Here is a 26,044-nt window from a genome sequence, read left to right as displayed (position 1 = left end):
GCACTCCATATTACAGTCTCTATACACACAGCCTCATATGTTGCAGACATTACACACACCAGCCTTCCTCTGACTAGTTCTCGTGGGTGTCATGCATCGCTGTATCACAGTCTCTTTACTCACACAGTCGTACACAGTCCAGGATATCCTTCGGATAGCAGCCGGGCACCATATCCACCTGTTTGCAATAAATTACACATGCTAGTCCTCTTTCGGGCACAAGACATCCACCTCCGGGCACAGGACTGTCCACATCCGACTCCTTCGGGCACAGAACATCCACCTCCGGGCACAGGACTGTCCAAATCCGAGACCAGTACCATGGATGACTTGCATCACTGTATACACTGCGGGTGCCAGGCTTTTCAGCTGCCCTGGGTGCTGGCTCCGCTGGCCTGTGCCTCCATGCACTTAGCCAGCGCTCTGCAGGCCTCTGCTCTGCACAGCAGCACACACCAGACTGACACTGACGTGTACCTCACACACCTGACACATTTATACCCCTTACTGCAGGGCTTTTAACACACACAAACCTTTGGCCTTCAGCCACATGAAAAACCCGGATCGGAAATCCGTGACTCCCATGTACACCTATGGACTTCATCCGTCTGCACGCACAACCTGGGGAGAAGACACAGCGACCCCTATTTGTGACATGAGTCACTGCCTCACACTGGGAATTACGGCTATTTTTCCTACCATTATTTTACATTAGGGGTACGGTAGAAGTTTACATAAGGGGTTTTTGTTTTACAGTAGGGATCCCATTATTTTTATCGCTCTTCTGATTTTCAGGTTATAAAAGAAAAAAGGCGATGTTGTAAGGCAACCCAATTAAAGACATTTTCAAAGGCAAGATGGTTAACAAGCAGTGAATGATGGATAATTTTACTTTCATTAAACAGAATAATTTCCAGAAATATTTCACCCTTTACTGACCCCTGTAATCTCGTAATTTGTGGCCCTCCATATCCACCAGGTCTCCAGTTCCATCTTGTTATTGATTTAGGTTTAGTCCATCAGATGTCTTTTGTACAATCAAGGCACATAAGTTTGATTAGTGGAGCAGAGCGAAGCCAGTTTTCATGGAGAATTCATCCCAAGCCAGATGCAGCAATGGCTATTATCTGATTACACACTGCCTGATTTTATTAACCTTGCATTAATGAATGTATGAGACCATGCTGGTATCTGATTATACAATATGCAGAGCAGATAACAATTATCTCTCAAGCACAGATCCTTGTTGCTTGGCATTTTAGAAGAATGTGAAATCTAGCTCCATTTTAGTTTATCTTATCCTGAACGTTATTAAAGGGATTGTCCACTTCTGGACAACTCTTTACTAATGGGGCCAAGGAGGTGAAGTAAAAGAAAAAAGCGGACTACCGCTGTCTGTACTCAGCACTGTAACCCTCAATTGTCTCCTGGCATTAGCATCTGGCGGGGCATTATGTGAGCACTGCACCCAATCAGCGTTCACATCTCGTCTGAGCAGAAGAAGCAGCGTTTTTTCCAAGAGGACAATTAATGCACTGCAACCAATTAATGGCTGTAGATCGGCATCAAACCTAATTTGATGCCATCACCAGATATTGATCATAGGAGACTGGCAGGAAATGCAACACTAAGTACATAGAAGCCACCAGTCCAGGAAGTGAGTATGTTTTCTTTTATTTTTTTTCACCTCCCTGGGCTTAAGGACAGGCCATCAATTTTAAAACCTTTGATAACACCTGTAAAATGAATACATATTTTACAGCTTATGAAGTAGAGCTGTGAATGGGTAATAGTGTCCATTTGTAAGTCTCAAGATCAACCTGCAGTCTACACTTACTAAAATCGTAGATTCTCTCATCCAAGAGAATTAGGACAACTATACAAATGACACTCTCATCAAACTCTTTTCCGAGTTTGATCACAATGTGATCACAGTGTGATCCAATTCTCGTGGATGAGAAGATGGAGAAAAAAGTGTCTCCATCTTCTCCATTCTGTGAGGCCTGGAACTCGGACTGCACTCAGATGTTATCCAAGTTCGGTCCAAAGGTTTCAACACATTCATGGACGAGCATGTCCGACTGCGATCCAAATATCGGATCAAACTCAAGCATGCAGCAATTTTTTTTTTTTGGACCTTGGTCAAAACATCAGATCGCACCTGCCCTTTGCGTGATTTTCTCACTGGTCCTGATGAGGGGTGTGGTGGAGTCAGATGCTCCTGATTCATGAACAGGTGTGCGGCATACGCTCCTGTGCACCACTCCAAAAATTCTATTCTAGTCTATAGCTCCAACTGCAGTAAGGTTTCTGGCGTAAGGAGCACCCGTAGCTCATCATGAATTCGATGAGCTGTGGAATCGCGCCCCGTTCCACCCATTTTGGTTGAGCTAGGAGAAAGTGGCGTGAAAACTCCAAAAGTTGCAAAAATCTTGCGCAACACAAAGTTGCACCAATATTCTGTGACTTTTCAAAGCAAATTAATCGTGAAATTGCTTTGAATTGGAGCCACTGTACCTTGCCTGCTTGCCTTGCTGGCATGTAGACAGTGTGAGGCATAGCTGGAGTATTACTCCAGGCCTTTGTCTTTTTTTCTCAAATATTGGAGACAAGAGTATGTAGGCCACGTATGCCATGTTCATACCAAACAAGAGGAATGTCAGCTAATTAGAAAAAGCATACCCAGACAAACCGAATTCGCTGTCCATCCCCAACACTGGAGAGAGGATAGAGACTGTGGTCAAGTTCAATAATATGCATTATATTATTAATATGGGAGGATACATGTGCCAAAAACAGTGTCTTTTCCATATTTGCTGAGTCGATCTTCTGTCTCGTTAGCTATTCAGTCATTATACTGTTTCAGAGGAGTATTTTTCATAGTGACAGACAACACTACAATATATTCTAGATTTTTTTTTCTTAAAGGAGTCATTTGTTCTTCATCTCAATTTCTAACCTGGCATCGAAAGGGTTTTTCTGGCAAACACCAAGTTTTTATACTTTGCGTCCGTTCCAAAACAAACTAACCCTGGAGCACGGCTGTAATTACTTATTAATGGAATGGAAACTTCAAGCCTATATATTTTGATGCAATCAGCTTAATAGCCTGCAGTTCGGAGAAAATGCGGATGTGTGTGTGTCTGCTTGGTACTGCTCCGAGAGCAGTAAGGACCAGTCTAATGCTGATTGCTCCTGAAGTTGGCACAGACACAGAAAGCGCTCTGTAGTGCCGTCTCATGTTGCTGGTAAGCCCTAGATCTGCCATTCCGACGAATATGGGAGTAGAATAGTGGGCAGCACATTTGTCTTTTGCCGTAACAAGAAGTAATTTAGACCCAAGGGAAAAATAAAAAACATTGGGAGAGTTCTAAGTAGTCTTTAGATAATCTTTTAATCTTCTACTGGCAGAGATTTAATCAGTAATTAGGACACAAAAGAAGAAATTATGGCAACTTTATTTGATACATTCATTAGCCGTGACATTGTGCTTTAAATCACTTAACGGGAATGGGTCTTTTTTTTTCTTATGTTTTGTATCTTTGTATTAAAACATAATGGATTTTTTTAGAACAACAATACAGTATATGTGATAAATGGAAGGTGTCACATGGATTGTTCCGATAATATAAATAAAAGCCATATAGAGGTATATCAATAAAACACCGCCACCTAGTGACCGTATCAGAACAACTCTAAAATGATATATATACCTATAAACAATATTGTCATTTTAATATATTAGCAAAGCCACAAAAAGAGGAATAAAAATTCCACCAAAAATTCAAGGATTAACACAACAGAAAAGGACAACAGTATTTATTTGCCCAGGTCTCTTTCTAATATAAAGTCATTAAATACGTAAGACGTATATTGTGAAAATACAAAACAGCTTTATTCGAATCAAGAATTGGAGACCACCCCTGAGGATCTATTGAATGCTAGAGGCCCTCCCCCCCCACTGAGAACCTCCTAAATGAAAGTGGTGCCCACCCCTGAGGAGCTCCTGAACAACACTCTTTCAGGAGGTCCTGTTTCAGATACACTACCATCTGTATTACCTCTATCTACAGTAATCAATATTTTCACAAATACCACTGGGTACTTATAGTTGTGATCTTATCTGTTTTACTATTTTTTTATGGGTTTCATCCCAGAATGTGGCTAGATGGTCATTGTTGTTATTCATACAAAACAGGCCTCCTTTTTCTATATTTCATTATTTATTCAGCATGTGCCCCTGTCTCTCTTTATTTCCGCTGCGCACCAATTCTTGATTCTAATAAAGTTTTGTATTTTCGCCATATATGGTTTAAGTATTTAATGACCTTATATCAAGTCTGGCATGAGACTCACCCATTCAAGTCTATGGGTGAGTTAAAAAAAAAAAAAGATCCCACGAGGAACATTGAGTGGCATCCGATTTTTTTACCGATTCATTTCTATCATAAACCTGGAAAACTGTATTTGATAATGTACATTTTTTAGTGTAGATGTATGAAAACAGATCTCACTGATGTAAAAAAAAAAAGGGACACACGGTTGAAAGTCAGTTGAAAATCGTCTGAGTTTTCTTGATGAAACTCAGATGATTTTTCATACCGACCTTATTCTTTAATTTCGCAAAATTTTCTGAATGGAGAAACTATTGGTCACATAGCCTAACCTAATCTGTGCATGGTACAAACACACTGCTAAGTATATGATCGTTGTGATTTTTTTCGTGTCTGAGCATTGTAGTTCTGCCGGTCTGATGTCATTTGACAGAGTGAGGATGAAGTTCCCATTTTTCACACTAATTTTCTGTCTGCCATTCTGAGCTGAAGAAGAGAAGGAAAGTTTTAGGCTATGTGCACACGTAGAATGGTCCTCTGCGGATTTTTCCGCAGCGGATTTGATAAATCCGCAGGGCAAAAATGCTGCGTTTTTCCTGCGGATTTACCGCGGTTTTGGTGCGGATTCCATTGCGGTTTTCTATTATGGAGTAGGTGTAAAACCGCTGCGGATTCCGCACAAAGAATTGACATGCTGCGGAATGTAAACCGCTGCGTTTCCGCGCATTTTTTTCCGCAGCATGTGCACTGCGGATTGCGTTTCCCTTAGGTTTACATTGTACTGTAAACTCAGGGAAAACTGCTGCGGATACGCAGCAAAATCCGCAGTGTGTGAACATAGCCTAATCTGACAGTGAGTTTGGAGATTTTCCTCCTTCCTTGTGAGCAGCTGATAAATGGCATGGAAGGCTTTTGTAGCTGTGGGAAGAAGCTCCGAGCAGCGGCAGGGGAATCATATTTGGAATGCCGTGTTTACAGGAAAAGGTCCGACCAGGTTTGGGAAGTTCAGGACAGGAAAGCAGGTTTGGATGATAAACATTTATAAATAGACCATAAATGAAAAGCGGGAGAAAGCTCGGCACAGAGACGACCTTCTCTGCTTTATCAGATTTTAATTAGTCCCTAGCCATCCGCGCACCTGGAGACCGGGCTTTAAAGCTGCAGCTGTGGACTGTTGCAGGTTTGGCAATATCCAACCACATATATTTCAAGATTTTTGCAGAACGTACAGAAATGGAAGCAATTTATCATGTATTAGCAAGAAAGTTGGAAATAAATCAAATTTATGGGGAAACAAAGAACTCTTTACCTAAAAGTGTATATGTTGTCTAACCCAGAGGTCCCCAACTCCAGTCCTCAAGGCCCACCAACAGGTCATGTTTTCAGGATTTCCTTTGCATTGCACAGGTGATGCAATTATTACCTGGGCAAGACTAAGGAAATCCTGAAAACATGACCTGTTGGTGAGCCTTGAGGACTGGAGTTGGGGACCTCTGGTCTAACTGACCAAACGTTGGGATTCAGCAACATAAGTCATGTATGGTTCTACACAGGGGTGGACATACAACAGGGGCCCAAGAGGTCGGGGGCCACACTACACCTCCAAAACACTTGGAATTGTGCATCATGATGAGATATTAGACCACAAAGGCCCCATATAAAGTGCTTACACAGGTGCCCTCTTCTGTTTGTGGCCACCACTAGTTCTACTCTATCAATCATGGAAGGTATCTGTGAATCCGAGGATGAAAATAAGTGTCGAATAATACCAGAAAAAAATATCATGTCCTGTTAAGCATCTTGGAAAGTCCTCTGCAATGCATTTATTACAGGAGTTGTACTACCTTGAGACCGTGTCATGCAGCGTTTTTGCAGCTTTATTTCTGCAACCAAAACCTGCTGTCTTGGCAAGAAAAACACTGCATCCAAAATGCAAATTTTTGCTGTGTTTTTACAGCCTTTTTTGTACTTGGTTTTTATAGAGTTTTTTGGGGTGCGGATTACATGTGAGTTTTTTCTACACTGCATCTTTAATAAATTTAGTTTTATTGGCCTTAAACACTTTAAAAAATGCAGTGAAGAACACCATTGTGTTTTTTTTTCACTTTCTCATTGCTTTCTATGGGCAAAAAAAACTCTGCAAAAACAGTGAAAAAATTGTCATGAGACAGATTTCAAAAACTCAGTCTTCTAATACAATCAGGAAAAGAAAAAGCAAACGTGTGCATGGTTTAAAAAGCAAAACAGCTTTTAAGTTGCAAAAAAACTGCAAAAAAATGCTGCAAAAACACAATGTGTGAACATAGCCTAAAGGATTATTTATATACCCTATGCACAAAACCCCCTGTGATCCTTAAATTGGAGTTTTGAAACCTCAGTAATGGGGCTCTATGAGCCAAATTCTTGATTTGGAGGTATACAAGCATGACCTCCACCCCATTCATTTTCTATTGGAAAGACGAGCACTGCATTCAGCTTTTTCAGACAAACTCATAGACAATGAATGGAAAGGAGGTGCGTTGAGGTGCATTGAGCGCATGTGCATTGCTCCATTCAAAATGGGTTCCCAGCAAAGGAGGGATCAATTCATGGTGGGATCCCAAGAAGAGCCTCAGCGATTGGACCCCCAGCAGTCAGCAAGCCTCCCCTAGCCTTTGCTAGAGGTTATATTGTTTTTTGCAATAACTCTTTAATTATATGTAATACACCAATAATGATTATTGCAACTTTTGAGTAAATTCATACCAGCTTGAACTAGACCAAGTAAAGGCTGTTTGCACCGCGGCACCAGGGGTATGTGTTTTATGTGCTGGTTTTCCAGGGGTGAACATAGTGCTGATATCGCGTTTCACGGAAAACAGCGGCATATCAAGAGCTGAAACGTGGTAAATATTACAAGAAATGCCAGCTAGATATGTAATTACTTTAGCCATTAATCACAAAGGATTCTTCAGCTCATGCACCAACATAAATTAAGTCTGTAATAATTTAGACAATTATGATTATTTCATCTTCTTCTTAAGATCCTCTAATCACGTCATTCAGATCAGTATAATTTGATTCCAAGAAGTTCTGAACCCTAAGAGCCGGTTGCAACTTGTCAGATCTGCAATAAATTAAATTCCACGTGAGGTGATATTTTTTTCCTCAAAATTGAGCTAGAAAAATGTATGTCTTTTCCTATTAGAGTAGAGTAGACCGCATTATAAAGAATGCAACTGTTGAAAAATTGAAAGGGTTATGAAAAACTATATTAATTAGGAGTATGATTCTTGCTTAGGGTGCGATAATTCCCAGGTTAAAATCCCGGATGAGCCCTGCCCGTTCTCTGAGCAGCTAGGAGGGATAGCTAACACTAAACACTAAGGCTATGTGCACACGTTCATGTCTTTTCGCGTTTTTTCGCTATAAAAACGCGGAAAAAAAACGCTCCCCCGGCAGGCTTCCCGCTCCTCGCGACGCTCAGCTCCCAGTAATGCATTGTGAAAATGACCTGTGATGACATAGCGGTCTCACGAGACCGCTACATCATCTGGGGTCATGCCGCAAAGCATTACTGGGACTGGAGCATCGCGAGGAGTGGGAAGCCTGCCGGGGGACGCCAGAAGGTGAGAATATCATGATTTTTTTTTTTTATTATTTTTAAAACTCTATCTTGTACTATTGATGCTGCATAGGCAGCATCAATAGTAAAAAGTTGGTCACACTTGTCAAACACTATGCCTGACAAGTGTGACCAACCTGTCAATCACTTTCCAAGCGATGCTACAGATCGCTTGGAAAACGCTAGCATTCTGCAAGCTAATTACGCTTGCAAAACGCTAGTGCTTAGCGGGAAAACGCATGCCAATTCCGCATGCGATATACATGCGGCAGGAGTTGCATAGTTGCCACGGAAATTTCCGCGGCAATTCTGCAACGTGTGCACTTAGCCTAAAGAAGACAGAGTAATGATTCAGCAGGATCTACAACCCCTGGCATAAATTATGGAATCACCGGCCTTGGAGAATGTTCCTTCAGTTGTTTAATTTTGTAGGAAAAAAGCAGATCACAGACATGGCACAAAACTAAAGTCATTTCAAATGGCAACTTTCTGGCTTTAATAAACACTAAAAGAAATCAAGAATAAAAAATGTGGTAATCAGTATTTGTTACTTTTTTAGAACAAGCAGAGGGAAAAAATTATGGACTCACTCAATTATATGGGAAAAAATTATGGAATCATGAAAAACAAACAAACAAAAAAACACTTCAAAACATCACTAGTATTTTGTTGCACCACCTCTGGCTTTTATAACAGCTTGCAGTCTCTGAGGCATGGACTTAATGAGTGTCAAACAGTACTCCATCAATCTGGCTCCAACTTTCTCTGATTGCTGTTGCCAGATCAGCTTTACAGGTTGGAACCTTGTCATGGACCATTTTTTTCAACTTCCACCAAAGATTTTCAGTTGGATTGAGATTCGGACTATTTGCAGGCCATGACATTGACCTTATGTGTCTTTTTTCAAGGAATATTTTCACAGTTTTTGCTCTATGGCAGGATGCATTGTTATTTTGAAAAATGATTTCATCATCCCCAAACATCCTTTCAATTGGTGGGATAAAAAAGTGTCCAAAATATCAACATAAACTTGTGCATTTATTGAAGATGTAATGACAGCCATCTCCCCAGTGCCTTTACCTGACATGCAGCCCCATATCATCAATGACTGTGGAAATTTGCATGTTCTCTTCAGGCAGTCATCTTTATAAATCTCATTGGAACTGCACCAAACAAAAGTTCCAGCATCATCACCTTGCCCAATGCAGATTCGCGATTCATCACTGAATATGACTTTCATCCAGTCATCCACAGTCCACGATTGCTTTTCCTTAGCCCACTGTAACCTTGTTTTTTTCTGTTCAGGCGTTAATGATGGCTTTCATTTAGCTTTTCTGTATGTAAATCCCATTTCCTTTAGGCGGTTTCTTACAGTTCGGTCACAGACGTTGACTCTAGTTTCCTCCCATTCGTTCCTCTTTTTTTTGTGCATTTCCTGTTTTGGAGACATATTGCTTTAAGTTTCCGGTCTTGACGCTTTGATGTCTTCCTTGATCTACCAGTATGTTTGCCTTTATCAACCTTCCCATGTTGTTTGTATTTGGTCCAGATTTTAGACACAGCTGACTGTGAACAACCAATATCTTTTGCAACATTGCGTGATGATTTACCCTCTTTTAAGAGTTTGTTAATCCTCTCCTTTGTTTCCATTGACATCTCTCATGTTGGAGCCATGATTCATGTCAGTCGACTTGGTACAACAGCTCTCCAAGGTGTGATCACTCCTTTTTAGATGCAGAATAACGAGCAGATCTAATTTGATGCAGTTGTTAGTTTCGGGAATTGAAATTTACAGTGTGATTCCATAATTTTTTCCCACATAATTGAGTGAGTCCATAATTTTTTCCCTCAACTTGTTCTAAAAAAGTAACCATTACTGACTACAACATTTTTTGTTCTTGATTTCTTTTAGTGTTTCTTAAAGCCAGAAAGTTGCCATTTGAAATGACTTTAGTTTTGTGCCATGTCTGTGATCTGCTTTTTTCCTCCAAAATTAAACAACTGAATGAACATCCTCCGAGGCCGGTGATTCCATAATTTTTGCCAGGGGTTGTAGATAAGCTTGAACAATTTGCAGCGACTAATAGAATGGTATTTAACACGGAGAAATACAAGATTACATCTACAGAATGGGAGGAATAGGGCTAAGCAACAGTACATGTGAAAAAGACTTGAGTATAGTAATAGAACAAAAAACTGCACATGAGTCAACAGTGTGATGCAGCAGCAAAACAGGCAAACACAGTTCTGGGATGTATTAACAGAAGCATAGAATCTAGGTCATACTGTGTCCAGTTCTGGGCACCACATTTAAAAAAACACAAAAAAAGTGGAGCAAGTTCAGAGAAGAGCGACCAGGATGATGAGCAGACTGCAAACTATGTCCTATGAGGAACGATTAAAGGATCTGGAAATGTTTAGCTTGCAAAAAAGACATCAACAAACTGGAGCAAGTTCAGAGAAGAGCGACCAGAATGGTGACCGGTCTGCAAACCATGTCCTATGAGGAACGATGAAAGGATCTGGAAATGTTTAGCTTGCAAAAACGAAGACTATGAGGAAACTTAATAGCGGTCTGAGAATATCTGAAGCGATGTCACAGTGTAGAGGGATCATCCTTATTCTCATTTGCACATGAAAACACGAGAAGCAATGGAATAAAACTGAAAGGGAGAAGCTACAGATTAGATATTTAGAAAAACTTTTTGACAGTGAAGGTGATCAATTAGTGTAACAGGCTGCCACGAGAGGTGGTGAGTTCTCCTTCAATGGAAATCTGTCTCAGATGGTTTAGTGAATCTTGCATTGAGCAGGGAATTGGACCCGATGACAGAGGATGTCGCTTCCAATTCTAACATTATATGATTTTATGTCTTGGTGCCACCTCCAATAAGCATATACACCCATAAATTAAGACAACAGAGCACACGTTGACTCTGTTCTGCATAATTATAGTCAATGGCCTATCTTGCGGGGGGAGGGTTAGGACTTAAGCCCCGACAGGGACCAATTGTAGCAACAAACACTATGTCAACCGACCCTAATCCATCTCGAGCTGAAGAGATACTAAGACAGATTAATGGAAGTGATGCAGGTCTTTGTCTCTCGGTTCTAGTTTCTTGTTATAGAGATAGGAGTCAGCTCAGGGCAGGACAGCTGTTGGACGAGGGCAAGAGCAATGTATGCTGGCAAATTAGGAAAGTTCCATCTCTTATAGTGCTGGTAGAATGTTAAAGAAAAGTAGATGGCAAGTTATAGAACATGAGAAACAGATCAGATTATTGTACAAATTGGACTGTATATGTGAACCAAAAGTAGTTTAGCTCGTGGGGTCATGGTAACAGGATCACACTTTTCTACAGGCTTTGTATAATTTTATCAGATTCTCGCCCTGTAAGAACGCAAATCCTAATAATGATAAAATAGGAAATAACTACATGTGCAGTTTAAGAAAGTGTTAAGTCTTAGTATATTCCAAGTGTATATAGTGGTTATTAGTCTTGTGCATTGAAAATGTAATATTGAGGTAAGTGCTCCTTTATTTAGCGTGTTACTGGACTATGTAGGATCAGTTCCACTACTTTTGTTAGGCGTAGGTAGACTTATGTCTCTGTTATGGTTTCCTGCATCAACAAGTAGGCAGCTCTTGACACTCCCTCCCTCTCACCAATGATCTCCTGCTCTAAAACCCATGAACCACTCTATTAACCGAGGCAGCACAAGCTGCGCATTCATCCTGAGCTTTAGGTTGCCAGAGAAAACAAACCATAGAGAGAGCTAAAAAATATTGTTTACAGGGACTGGACTGACTGTGCTGTTCTCCGAATTATCTGAGGCCAAGTGAGGTGCATACAATTTAGAGGTCAGCCCTTCTCACTAGCCCTAAGACTATTCTTGTTTATATAATACCCTGTACATTAAAGTTGATTTAGGACAGTGTTGTTTTTTTATACAAGATTTCCAGCTTAATGTTGCGTAAAGGGTTGTTCAGTTGCTTTAAGATTTGACTTTGAAGTCTAAGCCTTGTCAATCCAAGTTTTTCTTCAACTTTACTGTGAGCCAAGATTGGGCATTTAGATTTTTTACTGAATCATATGGACAGACCACATATTTTTCAGGAACGTTAGCTGTTACAGCAGTCGGACCAGGATATACTCAGCCATCTTTAATGTATAAGGTGAATCAACAGTACCCGTAAATATAGGAAAATAGTCACTCTGACTTTAATTGTAAAACATGAACCTGTCTGGTGTTTTGTGCATATTTTCATTCTGAAAGTGTCTTTTGGGTGAATTTTGCACTTCAAGTAATGTAACATGAAGCTCATCGCCCCCAAAGTAAAATCTTCCACAAGGCCCCCAACTATCATTGGTCTTCAAAAGTATTGGTGTTACACACCTGTCGTGAGTATCCTGGGCTCGGCTTCCTTCACATCGGTCTTCTGCCATCTTTTATGCTTCACGTTGCGTTTTGCAGGTTGCCCAGTGTGGCTCAGTGACGTCATCTCCATGAACCTATTTAAGCCCTATTAGGACACTCACCTGTGTCTTTGGATTGAGATTCAAGACTTTAGTTTGGTTTATTTCAGCTTTTGTATACACCGTTCTTAAAGGGAACCTGTCACCCCATGTATGCTGAGAAATACATTACCAAAGTCGCCGTTTTCGCCTGTCAATCAGGCTGGTCTGGTCAGGTGGGCATGTTCACAGCGCTCTTTTCTTCCCCAGCTTTCCGTTGGTGGCGTAGTGGTGTGCGCATGTTCAAGGTCCGAATTCCCTGCGCCCACGTGAAGACACAGCGCGCGATCTGCGCTGTAATCCCTTGCATCGGTGGGGGCGGCCATCTTCCTGGGGCCGCTCGTGCGCAGATGGAGTGCTCTGTTGCACGGGGCTTCAGGAAAATGGCCGCGGGATGCCGCGCGTGCGCATTAGAGATCACGGCGGCCATTTTCCCAAAGCCAAGATGCAAACTCGGCTTTGGGAAAATGGCCGCCGCGATCTCTTCTGCGCATGCGCGGCATCCCGCGGCCATTTTCCTGAAGCCCCGTGCACATATAGTTATTTAACCATTATACTATTTCTAGAGTTTTAACTCGGGGTGAGAGATCAACATCGTGGTCCTGGATTGTGTGATGTTCCATTATAAAAAAATGGAAGCGAGTGAAAATACTGAACTTATAAGAAATAATAAATAGTAATTGCATTGTTGTATATTCTTGTGCATTGTATTATCCTGTGTATTATCCTGTGCATTGTATTATTCTTGGAAATTTAGAAACTGTGAAACCAAGTTACTTGGTACCACTTTATTAAAAGATTTTTTTAAAATGGTGGTTCTCTTTTAAATAGTCTCAGCCCAAAGTTTATTAAAACAAAAGATCTTTACTTTTCTTTTGTTAACACACATTGATACAAAAAGATTGATAGCTTAATGGAGACCTAAGGCACACACACTTGGTGGATGCAGTTTACTCTAGAAGACAACTTGAACAGTCTTTGGCGTACAGTACTTGTAACTTTTTTCCTGTAGTCCCTGATATCTTCCCAAAAGCCTCTGATCTTTGTCATCCCACACTGACTTCTAAACAGCGATGCTTCACCTTTGTTTGTAGAACTTGTAATACTGTAACACATCAACTTTGCAACAAAACTTTCAGTATGGAGGAGGGTCACTTCTATGCATGGCCCTTTTTCTATAAACACTCCTACTACAGTGGCGCTTAGTCAATGGCACCACAGGACTGAACTAACCAGACTTCACTACAGGTCTCAGAACAACGAACTCCCTACTACATGCTGTTCCCATTTCCTTCCTGGCTGATGTCTAACACTGCATCTCACCTAAAGTAGCTTCCTCTGGATATAGGTCTATCACCATTCAATCTTCTTTGGCTTCCCTGCTTCCTAATGTCACTCATATTCCCACAAACTCCCTGTAGTGACCCTTTCCAGGCTGACAATGTGCCCAGCCAACACTGCTTCAGTGGCAGCTTGTGCTGAGTTTCGCAAGCTGCTGCTTTTCACAGCTAGACTAACCAAGACCACAACTCTCAAGGGATGACAGATCTCTAAGCTATCTCTCTATCTGCTTATAGTGACACTCTTCAGGCTTAGCCACATAAGGGTGATAACTCTTGTTCAATGGAGATCCCGAGAAGAGCTAGTTGGACTATGGACAGATGTACCATTGGTGCAACATGCGCAGCCGCACAGGGCTCAAGAGCTAAGAGGGCCCACTGCTTTCCCCAAAGCAGGTGGAAGTGTGTTTTATGAAGAGATTTTGGACTGCAAAGGGCTCGTATACTATTCTTGAACATGGGCCCTCTTCTGTCTGTGTCCACTTTTGAGTTGGACCACTGTGCAGCATTTCCACCAACCTTGCATCACATTCTCTCCATGTTCCAATCCATTTCCTTCTGCGATAGACAAGCGACTGCTGCCACCAATGGTCCAACGATGAACAAGCCCACACTGGCCTCCAGTTCACTTACTCTCCTCAGACAGACAAGTTCCAAGCTAAAGACTGCACAGATCAAATGTAGGTTACTGTTTGCACTCTGCTCCCTTGGCGCAAGTCCCTTTTATTAGGCCCTCTGACACTATGCCAGTCTTGATGAAGAGTTTACTGGAGTAAGACACACTAAATTCAATAAGACGCGTGCACCTCAATGATTGTGGCATATCTTTTGGCTGCCATTCGCCACCACAAGGAATATACTCCTTCACGGCTAAGCTGCACCCACTTTTAAAGAATGACTGGAATGCCAAACCTTCGAGCAGTGCAACAACTCTGCAACAGTTTAAACAGTTTTATGGTAGAATTCTGTTGAAAAGTGTTTGGTGAATCAACCGCAAAGTCTTTATACCTTAAAAAAGGGAAAAGGTATGTTCAGTGCCCTTACAAATTCACATAATATTTTATTAAAGAGAAATTACTTATTGACATTTTATGTACTAGCATAAATCAATGTGCTTCATAGAAAGAATGTAAGCATTATGAAGGACAAGACAGCGGGTCATAAATGGAACAAATTGGACCTCACATTCACACCCTCTAGAAATGTGTAAGAAAAATAGCTGCTACTTCAAGAACCCTCAAAGGTAAATAATTGAACTACAGGGATTAAGATTTATTTTCACAATACAATCCCCATAAGATTCCTCCTGTCAGTCTGTGTTTTAAGTGCTATGCATTATGTAAAACCCAGTGTGCTTCTGCAGATTGTCTGTGTGTTTAACACATCAGCACTAAATTAATTAGGCCAATAAAACAGCTTTAAGCTCCATTGGTCCTGAGTAGTCTTCAGTTACCGCGCGTTGCCACGGTTACGGTGCTGATAATATACATGTAGTCATGTGATACACAACACAGATCCATAGGAGTCTCATATGGCATTAGCTGAGGGAACTGTGGAGAGGATTCGGAGCCGTGATCTGCACTCACAATGAGGGTCTCTAGGGACCGTGTAAGCGTTTAGAGAACAGGCTGAGTAAATATAAAGGTTTATTCTATATTGCAGCAGTGTGTTTCCTGCACACAGTATTCCAGTATCAACAGGTTGTCTAGCCTTAGGCTGCAAGTCTCTAGTTACCTTATGAAACTGAAGACTTGTGAACCCTCACATTGCACGCTGTGAATATTCTACGATGCTGGCACCGAGAGCGGCAGGTGCGTGACTGCAGGTATGCGATTTGCATACATGTGGTCTTGTGCCGATGAGATGTGCGCAGCTTTGCTTAATGCAAGGGCATTGATCGAGGCCACATATGTCTAGTCTGAATGTAACCGGGACCATGTAAATGACATACTTTCAGTCGGAGAATCTCCAGTGTGCAATGCGCAGGTTGTGAGAATTCACAAGTCTGCAGGTACATTTAGTGACCGTATTCTTGCAGCCTACGGCTGGACAACCCCTTTGAGGTCCATTTCCTCTGAAAAAGTATTGCGAATATTTCACGATAAACTTTCAGACTAAACAGGCTGCTGATCACCAACTAACAAAACACTAATTTATCAGGTGAAATGAGCTTTTGCGCTGCACATAAGATCCTCGTTCTCGACAGCACAGGACTTGCACTGCCAAGAACAATGGCAGCCTATGTGCCTGGATTCCTTTATTATTGATTGCTTAATGGACATCCTTAAGATTAGACTGCCTGTGTAAACAGCCTAGTAGTTGACCGTGGATTGGTAAATATTTCACGATCGCGGTAGGTTATTGCCTCTGGTCAGTGTTAGGGTTGGCGGAATGCACCGAGTATATATGTATTATTAGTTGCGTTCGCAACCCGGGGTCCACCGTGCAGGAGAGGAACCTGCTGCTGGCAAATGGCGGCGCTATATGGCGGTATAAGCAAACTCTGTTAACTCCACAGAGTCGCTAGGAACAAGATGCTGTGCCCTGTTACCCTCCCAGAGGTACACAGCTACCAACCAGAGCCAACTGTGGTCATGCAGTCAGAGAAAACAGACAAACAATTCCTCACCGGAGGTGCCGGTATTCTAGTGGCTTATTTCAGCCAAGGTCCTGAATACACTCATACAAACTCCTCACTGGAGGTGCCGGTATTCTAGGGGCTTATTTCAGCCAAACCCTAACCGCATCCAGACATGACCACACTGGCGCTGAGCTCATAGACATTGGTTTGATGCTAGCGCATGGCTGTGTGGCCATGCAAACCTTTTATAGCTGCAACAACTTCAGGACCTTCCTAGAGGACCAATGGGAGCTGCTACAGTACCTGAGCAACTTCAGGACCTTCCTAGAGGACCAATGGGAGCTGCTGCGGTATCTGAGCATGTGATCCCTGACTTCCAATGAGAGGTCTTACCCTGGGCATGCTCAGAAGGGGAAAAGCAGGACTTAGTCCCAGAGACGTCTGCTCGCCGCTGACCAGTACTGACTACAAAGGCAGAGCCTGGAAGAACAGTAGTAACCAGTCTCCCAGTATCAGCCTGAGCCAGATGCTGAGACCAACATCTCCGCTGAGCAGGCTCCACTGCGGCTGGAGAAGAATGGGAGACTGCAGCGGAGGTGGTTCGAGATTCCCCCTGTGCAGAGGCGGGAACTTGACACCTAACAGTCAGTTTGTGTAAATGAACGCTTAGACTTCATTCACCACTGAATCTAATCCTCCATTGCTGATTCCATTATTTTTGCACAAAGAAATAGCTCAAAATGCTGCATTATTTCTTCCAGTAAGATGATGGACGCCATGACAGAACCTGACAAACACTGTTTGTGTCCATCATGTAATTTATTCATCAACTAAATTAATTTTATTTTTATGTTCCTATCACTCTAAATTGAAGACTTACAGGGAGTCTGACAAGGCTTGTTAAAGTTTCAACATTGACTGTTAGGATTGCTACTTCCTATAGGTGGCACTAAAGTTCTAGTCCTCTTCCTCTCTGAAGAGACAATTTGCATATTTCCCAGAGGAGCATTGCAGCTTTAAGTCTCCTCATCTCGGCATGCTTAACATGTCACTCTACACAAGGAGAAACGTTACGTCTTGGATATACAATGACTCAAAGTAATGACTTAAAGTAAAATGACTTAAAGTAAAGCCCAGGTGCTCGGTGACTTATGTAACATCAGAGGTGTCAGTTAGGAAGATGAGGGCACAAGTATGTGGGAAGGTGCATTGAACTGCTTGGCCATGCCAAGGGTGCGCTTAGTGCCTGTAATTGGTTTTAACAGTTTTTTTGTGCTGATATACTACCTTTAAAAAAAGCCTGTACAACACAGAAGAGGGAAGTCTCCTGATCTCTGGGTACATTGTCTAATGTATAGACCCATCAGAGTGTTTTTTTCTTCTTGTTGCAGGTAGACTCATACATTGCAATCAAAATGTGTTACTAAATTCAGTAGTAATAACATTTAAAATTGTTGCTGTATAATTTCGTTAGTTTCGGAGTCACAGCAGATTTGCTCATGCACATTTATTTTACTTTGTTAAGTGTGTTTAAAAATGTTTGTAACATTGGCATAGCCGCTTCTAAGTAGTGTTAAAAGTGATATCCACGGCTGGACATTTATAACAGCTAAATGGTCCATCATAAAATAAAAAAACATATATTTACTTTTTGATGCAGTCAGTTAGCGGCCACTGATCCGCTCTGACGGAATACTGAAAATTGTAGCTAATCAGTGGCCGCTGATTAGTTATAGCGTTCACATGACTTAAGAACGTCATATGACCTCCAGGAGACTGGAAGTGAACAACCGCTCTAACTGGTGGAGACCTGGGTCCTTATATACCCACTGATTTGTCCAATCAAGGAGTTGAAGCACTTGGTTTATCCTCAAGCACAAGTGGAGTGGTGTACACGCCCAATAGAAGGTCGACGGATCCGTAAACCACTCTACTTATCCTCAATGATATACGGAGATTTTTCACCTCTTGATTTGAGCATTCGGTATGGGTCTCCAGATCTGGACCCCCATGAATTAACACTAATAAGCAGTGGCTTTAACACATAATAAAAATATATATTTAAATGTTTAGCTAACCTTACAAATGTAACTCCTAACTTTTTACAGAATCTTCATCATCCAGTTACAAAATACTAAACTACAAGAATGTGCTTGTACTTTTAGTGCCTAGAACATGGTGTTTTGTGAATGTTAGTTATATATAGAAGAGAACAAGTTCTGTTTAACCCGAGCCCCTGGCATCCAGTCTTGCTTTATGGTCACCCTCATTCTGTGTGCACAGTCTGCAGGTTGTCAGCATGTTACTATTTCAGCCTTTCCATACAGAACTATGCTTGGCCAAACCTTTCTGACCTGACGTTATGTTTCTTTTCATCGTCTTCAGGGCATGAAGCCAGACAGTTTCTATAAAGTTAAAGTCCCAGAGCTTAAAGAGATCATCGAGGGCTGTATACGCATGAACAAGAATGAAAGGTAAATTCTCCTCAAAAAGATGAGTAACTATACTGACCTGATCAGAGCACAATAGGCGCACAGACTTAGTGGAGAGGTGTGGAGAGGCAATCAGGGAGTTGTCCTTGTGCAATCAAAGGTTCAACTTTGGTGTGAACGTCAGCGAATGATTTTATTTACATTTATTCTCACTTTAAAGCTCTGATGTGGCATCACCTTAACCCACCCCATAAGTGAATGGAATCTATATACAGTACTTGTCTCAGATAGATGTTACGTATTATCGTATATGAAGAAGGACAATAGAGAACAACTGAAGAGTACTAGTGAGACATAAGTGTTCTAGGTTTATAAAGGTGGCCACGATTAATCTTGGAAAATCTGCTGATTTCATCAACCAATGTCATTCGGCGGTTACCCTGATTGTCCTTCAAGATGTCACAGAAAGAAGGGTTAGACGTGGTGAAATCCAACATGCTTGACCCTTCCTTCTGTGACTTCGCGGAGGAGAATCAAGGCAACCACTGAATTACATTGGTTGATGAAATTAGCAGGTTTCTCCAAGATTAATCCTTTTGCTTCCAATTCTTTTGTTCTTTGTGGAGGTGAGCCGACCCCAAAGGAGTCTGATGGCAACTTATGCCTCTCTTCCTATTCAGAACACATACAAGCATGGCTTAGCCAACAATGTATGGGGTAAATAGAAAGGTCAGAAAGTGTATGTGTGTATGGACAGCAAAAGTGTTCAAAAAAATAAAACCACGTTTTTGTTTTCTGTGTCCAGTCTGTGAATTATTGTTGTATTTTCTTCCACCATCTATTGACCACATAGACTGAGCTAGTTAAAACAGATGAATAAGCAATTTGGAGTTTTCACATTCCTGCTGTTTCACATACTGTCATTTTACAAGATGTCACCAATAAATGACTATCAACCTTGACAGATATACCATCCAGGATCTGCTCGAACACTCCTTCTTTCAGGAGGACACTGGAGTCCATGTTGAACTTGCTGAGGAGGATGATGGAGTTAAACCAGCCTTGAAGCTTTGGCTAAGGATGGATGACACCAAAAAGTTGCATGGCAAATACAAAGATAATAATGCTATTGAGTTTCTCTTTGACCTTTACAAGGATGTTGCTGAAGAGGTGGCTCAGGAGATGGTAAGAATTTTAATAAGCCTACATTTTCATATAGAAAAATGTAATTGAATGGAAAGTTTAACCCTTTTTCTCTCCAAAATAGTCAGATTGTCACCTATTAAGTGGCGATAGAGACAAAGAACATCATCCACTTATGTCGTAAAAATCGTATTTACTAGACTATACTTGTATTTTGCGGTTAACGGTTGTTAAGAGGCCTCACCCTTAGCAGCTGTCAACTCTGCAAACTTCCCATTGTTTGGAAGATTGGTTATGATTATGTCATAAATTACTAAACTTACATCTCAACGGTTACATATATTGTTTAAGTGAATGGGAGATAAACTGCAGTACTGAGCAATGTACAGAGCTGTGTGTTCAGCTCCATACATTACTTACATCTGGCCCCTACAAGCACATATCAGCTGATCAGTTGATGTACCAGGTGTATCTTGAGATACATGAGAGAAGCAGATCACGGGGCCCCACAAATTCACAGATAATGTTGGGGTAAAATAAGGATCAGGCTAGTTGAATTTACACACCTGATCCTTTTAATGTCAGTGAAGATATATCAAAACTACATGTACCGCTGAAGTGAGCAAGTATGTGTATCAAGAGTTTGGGAGAGAAAGCTGTTGGATAGAAGAGTATTCTTCCTACAGATATCTAGAGTGTATGGGCTACTTAACAAATCATTGGATTTAAAATTATCTCTCTATATGTCATATCATTTTAGAAAATGTAAAACAGTTTTGACAGAGAGATAGATGGATGTAGTGAATTAACAGTGAGTATATTGTTATGTGTTTCACAGGTGGTGCTTAACTTTGTTTGTGAAGCTGATTACAAAATTGTGGCAAAAGCCATCCGAGACCGGGTATTAGCCATAAAACGTAAGCGTGAAAAGGTGAGACGTGCCCAAGCGGAACTGAAGAAGAAAGAAGAGGAGAAGCAGCAAAGCATTCTCAAACTTCTTGAGCAGCTGAGAGGCCCTCAAAGCACCACAACCATTACTACTTCTGATGTGGCATCTGGTCCTACATCCTTACCAACAACTTCAGACTCTACTGAGTCAATCAGCAGTGGTACATTTTTGCCTGAACCAGAGGAGCCAGAGGCAGATCAGCATCATCCATTTAACTTCAGACACTCATGTTACTCATCTGCTACATGTAAGCTATATATTTATGCCATGTATACTGAGCTAAATATTCAAGTAAATGCCATGTATTTATATGTGGTTATATTATGACAGTGTAGATTGAAAATGGCTGGTTGGATACACATGTCAACATTGGTTATTTATCCCAAATGGAGAAGTTACAAATAAAAATGAGTCTTAATCAGTAGAGTGAGGCAAGCTGGTAAATTTGTAAAGATGATCACTCACATTAGATAGTTATTGTTCCTTGGATGAGGGAATATACATTTGGTAAGCAATCCTATGAAGTTTGCCTGTGACTGGAGTCTTCTGGATTGAAGTGACACTCCACTGGTCCTTCTCTTCCCAATATCAACTGTCATGGGTGAGTCGGAGTACCCGATACACGTTAGATGTACAGACGTTACTGTCAAAATTAGAGAGTTTGGGAGTCTTAATTATATGTAAGGGATAGCAAGATTATACCTGGCAAGTTCTAGTTGAAATCATCTATTCACAGAATATTTAGTCTAATATGCTTGGGCATCTTAAGGAGGCAGATCTTGTGAAACACTCATCAAAGTTGTTGTAATCTTTAACATGTGGCAAATATAATGTGCCGTGGTTGAAATGTATGGTCTACTCCCATCTCTTATATTTTCTATTTTCAAAATAAATTAGTTAAGTCTAACTTGACATCTGTTATTTCAGCGGACTGTGAGACAGATGGGTACCTAAGTTCTTCTGGCTTTATGGATACTGCAGATGGGCCGCAAAGACCTTCAAGTGATGCTTCTCAAGAAGATCCCAATAGCCCGCCAGGCACTCAGCCAGAGATATGTTTTCCTGGGGTAAGAAGTACAAGAACTTTAGAATTTATAATCTGATTGCACATTAGTAGTAAAACATACTAAATTATGTATACTTTTAAAGGGGAAATCCAGGACTTTGTAAAAAAAAATGCGCTTAAGCACTGCATGGCGCAGTTCTTTCCCGGAAAAGAGTGGTCACACACCGCTTCTGCCGGCAATTCAGAAGTTTCTGCTGACGTCAAGTCAACAGAGCGGCGGCTTCTTTTCCACTCTGATCTGTTGACAAGGAGGGACTACCGACATGCCGATTGACAGCCGGCTACCTGCTGCCTAACTGGGGGAGCCGGGGCTGTCAATCAACATGGCGTCAACACTCACACCCCATCCACAGAGCAGCCCGGAAGAAGAAGAGCTGTTCAGTTACGGTAACTCAAAGCAGCTGAATCGCGTCAGGAGTAGTCAGTGACCCCTCTGTGCTGGCGGTAGGTACAACAGACAGATAGCTGCCTCTGTCGTGAACTAGCTGCCTGTTACTTTTTTGACACATAGTAAAAAAACAAAAAGTCCCAGACATCGCTTTAACGTTGTAGACTTTTTTTTTATTAAACTTGCCGTTGACTGCTTTTGGAGAATTAATTTATTACAGTGTTTATTGTGAGTTGAGAATTAATTAATCTTTCAGTATCTTGTTTTCACAGAGTATTGCAGTAAGTGTGAATTCAGACCTAACTTCTCCTATTGCACCACCTAGTGATGTCTCCTCTCCAGTAGATAGGTGAGCAAACACTTTGGAAAAAAAATTAGATTTAATGGAACGGTGTTTAGAATTAATAATCAGGCCAAGATTTTCATTTGTTTGCATAGATTTTCTTACACTTTCCTCAGTTTGCGATGATCTTTGGTGAGGATGAATGTCTCCCTTTCACTTGCTTAATATCATGTTATAAGCGTGTTAAAATATCTTTTCAGTTATGCATCTGATGTGGCCTCAGGGCTCAGTGATGGCTGTGAAGGCCTCTCTCCTGTAGAGCGGACTGTCAAGTCCCCCGTGAAGAGGACTCCTGCTAAACTTCTGCGACGTAAAGCAAGATCAAGACTGCGTATAATCAATGTAAGCATTCTACCTGAAGCTCACTGTGCATTTATAAAACAGTTTTAAGGAGATTTGTAAAAGACATATTTCTGAAGTGAAGAACCATTGCTGCCCTTACTTGCAATGCTTTATGCCTAAAGTGCTCTTCACATGGTATAGCTGTTTAGAACAATCTGACTTTCTTTATGAGACACAGTAAAAGATTAGTTTATGATAACTATGAATAGCACTGGTATTTCCATGAATCCACCTTTTACATAGCAAAAATATGTTAATAAAAGTTAATTCTATAAAAAATAATTAACTTACTGTAGTTATCATTGTGCAATACACAAGAAATTATCAGGTTTTTACAGTCAAATTTTTCTTTTTTTGTACAGATCTCAGATAAAAGTGATCGAGTTGTAGAGTGCCAGCTGCAGACCTATAATGGTAAAATGGTCACTTTCAAGTTTGACCTGGATGGGGATAACCCAGAGGACATTGCAGCAGTTATGGTAAGTAACAGTGTATTCTCAACTAAGGGTATGTGTCCACGTTCAGGATGGCCGGCGGCATCGTCGGAGCGGCTTAGCCGCTCTGCGGTAAGCCCCGCCCCCTTTCTGGGACGCGATGATGCCGGATGTGTTCATAGCACACATCTGGCATCATCGCTCCCCACCATAGGGCCCTGTGATATACGGACATGCTGCGATCTGAAAAGACGCGCAGCATGTCCGGAGTCGCAGGGCCGCCGCGTGCGTGTTACCACGCATAGTGGAGACGGGATTTCATTAAATCCCCTCCACTATGCTGTAACATCTGGACGCTGCGTGTTTGACGCTGCGTCCCTATGCAGCGTCAAACACGCAGCGTTTACTGCACGTGGACACATACCTTCAGGCTATGTTTTTGCAGCATTTTTTTTTCTGCAGCCAAAACTTGCTCTCTTGACAGTAAAAATGCTACGTTCAAAATGTATGTTTTGTTGTATTTTTTGCAGGGTTTTTGGGTTGCGGATCGTATGTGTGCTTTAGCTACATAATATTTTTACTAAAGTTAGTTTTATTCCCCAAAAAATGCTGTAAAAAAGCTGAAGCATTGGCATGCTGCAGATTTAAAAAAAAAAATAATGCTGCAGTTCTCAAGTTCAATAAAAAAAAAGAGTGTGCGTTAGATTTCTAAAATCTCATAGCTTTTGTTGGTTCGGTAAAAAAAAGCCTCTGAACTTAACCTAAAGTGTACAGGGAAAATAATATAGTGTAGTAGTGTCACAACATTTTTCCTAAATCACCGCTGGTATCAATGTTCTTGGGGCAATAATTGAGTTGGATAGATAGAGTTCAATATCATCATCATCCAAGTAAGGATTACTAGATTGTCCCAGAAACTGGGGAGTGACAAATTATTTTGATCTCTACGTTGTTTACACTGCCTAGAAACACTTGGTGAATCTAACATAGAATTTAGAATATAGAAACTTGATAAATAAAGGATGTCTTCTCTGTAGATTTATTACCCTTCTTAAAGACAGGTAGCATAGCCTGATGAAGTTATATCCGGTCCTGAAACACGTTACCTCGATAAAGTGACTGTGAGCCAAGGAAAAATTAAAAAGAAACAAAATCAAGCTTCCGGGATCATCCAAAAGTTTATTAATCAAAAATTAAACCGTCATAACTCCATGCAAAGATTAAAGACACTGTCTGAAAACACGTTTGCTCCTTTCATTGCGGTGTTATAGTTGTGACTATTTTAATTTTTCTATAATAAATTTTTATTTATTTATTTGATGACCCTTGAAGCTGGATGTTTTATTTTTTTCCTTACTGCCTCTCATTGCACTACGAACTTCTTATATAGCTACTCATGAGCCGTCTTTTCTTCCAGCAGCGCCCAGTGGGTCCTTGTTTTTCTTCCACACCCTGCATTAGACCCGAGAAAGGCTGGCTCTTTATCTATATGAGACACAAAAATCCAATTTTGAAGTAAAATTTTAAATAAAAAAAAATTGCTTCTGACAGTCAGGCCATTTTTATTTTACACCTGTATGAAGTAGAATTGCTTCTTTAAGAAGAACAGAGTTAAATGTGATCATGCATCTTTGCCTTGTTTTGTGGTAGTAAAATACTCACATTATTACCTGGGTTGAACAGTGACACCTGTATATATACAGTATGGACAGTGTTTTACCGTTTCTCTCCAGATAGTGATTTAAGATAAGAGATGCTGATTATTGTCTTTCAAGATCCCGTTGAGACAATGCACGCCATAGCTCCCTCACATGCCCAGCAGTAGCAGTATCTGTGTGTGTCTCTGCCTCCTCTCTCTGCGGCCGCTCCTTCCTCTCCTCTTTTTTTTACTTCTATGTAAAATAAAGTACATAGGATAGAGACTTAAGTTTCTTTCTTTTTTTTTCCCCGCCTAGGTAAACAATGAGTTTATTATGCAGTCGGAAAGAGAGAGTTTCACCAATAGGATAAAGGACATCATCAACCGTGTGGAGACGCTCCTGAAAAAAGAGACTAATGGAGACCGAGAAGATGACATTGATAGACTGACTACTGGTCCATGCACTGCCTCTCTGCCTAATTTACAGGTATGTGAGACTCCATGTATTTATCAATGATTTTAAAGGTAATGTTGACAAACATTTGAGGTGGCATAACCATAATGATAAAAAGCATTAGATAGATTCAAGTGAAATCATAAGCGATATATTAAAAGACCACTTCCATCAAAGTTTTTTTCCTCTTAATATATCATAGTCATCATATTATATAGCACTGTGTACTTACAATCGGTCATTTTGCCTCTCTACCCAGCTAATTCTTCTGTTTTCACTGTTCAATGTAGAAACAGGAAGTCTCATGTCCCAGCATTTATCATTCCCCTCTTTACCGCCTGACCCAGCTGCTCCCTCCTCCTCCTGCTAGGGACTTTTGCAGTGACTTATGGATCATACAAGGAAAATTAACCTCCTGTTTCTACATAGAGCTGAGAAGGATTCAGCTAGTCAGTTTTTAATCATGTCCTGTCATAGA

At 41.0% G+C, this 26,044-nt stretch overlaps 1 protein-coding gene across 1 annotated transcript in view; it reads left to right on the top strand.

Moving 5' to 3' along the window:
• Window positions 1–26,044, top strand: part of WNK4 (WNK lysine deficient protein kinase 4) — a 177,027-nt gene that overhangs the window by 118,262 nt on the left and 32,721 nt on the right. The window contains exons 5-12 of the mRNA XM_069751905.1: window positions 18,762–18,850; window positions 19,774–19,993; window positions 20,790–21,147; window positions 21,828–21,967; window positions 22,627–22,703; window positions 22,898–23,039; window positions 23,402–23,518; window positions 25,429–25,599. Coding sequence (XP_069608006.1) covers window positions 18,762–18,850; window positions 19,774–19,993; window positions 20,790–21,147; window positions 21,828–21,967; window positions 22,627–22,703; window positions 22,898–23,039; window positions 23,402–23,518; window positions 25,429–25,599 — 1,314 coding nt within the window. The remainder of the gene's footprint in view (window positions 1–18,761; window positions 18,851–19,773; window positions 19,994–20,789; window positions 21,148–21,827; window positions 21,968–22,626; window positions 22,704–22,897; window positions 23,040–23,401; window positions 23,519–25,428; window positions 25,600–26,044) is intronic.

This window comes from Ranitomeya imitator, chromosome 2 (assembly GCF_032444005.1).
Source record: "Ranitomeya imitator isolate aRanImi1 chromosome 2, aRanImi1.pri, whole genome shotgun sequence".
Taxonomy (NCBI): domain Eukaryota; kingdom Metazoa; phylum Chordata; class Amphibia; order Anura; family Dendrobatidae; genus Ranitomeya; species Ranitomeya imitator.
The sequence above is the reverse complement of the archived record's forward strand: the minus strand, read 5'-3'. Positions and strand labels throughout refer to the sequence as shown.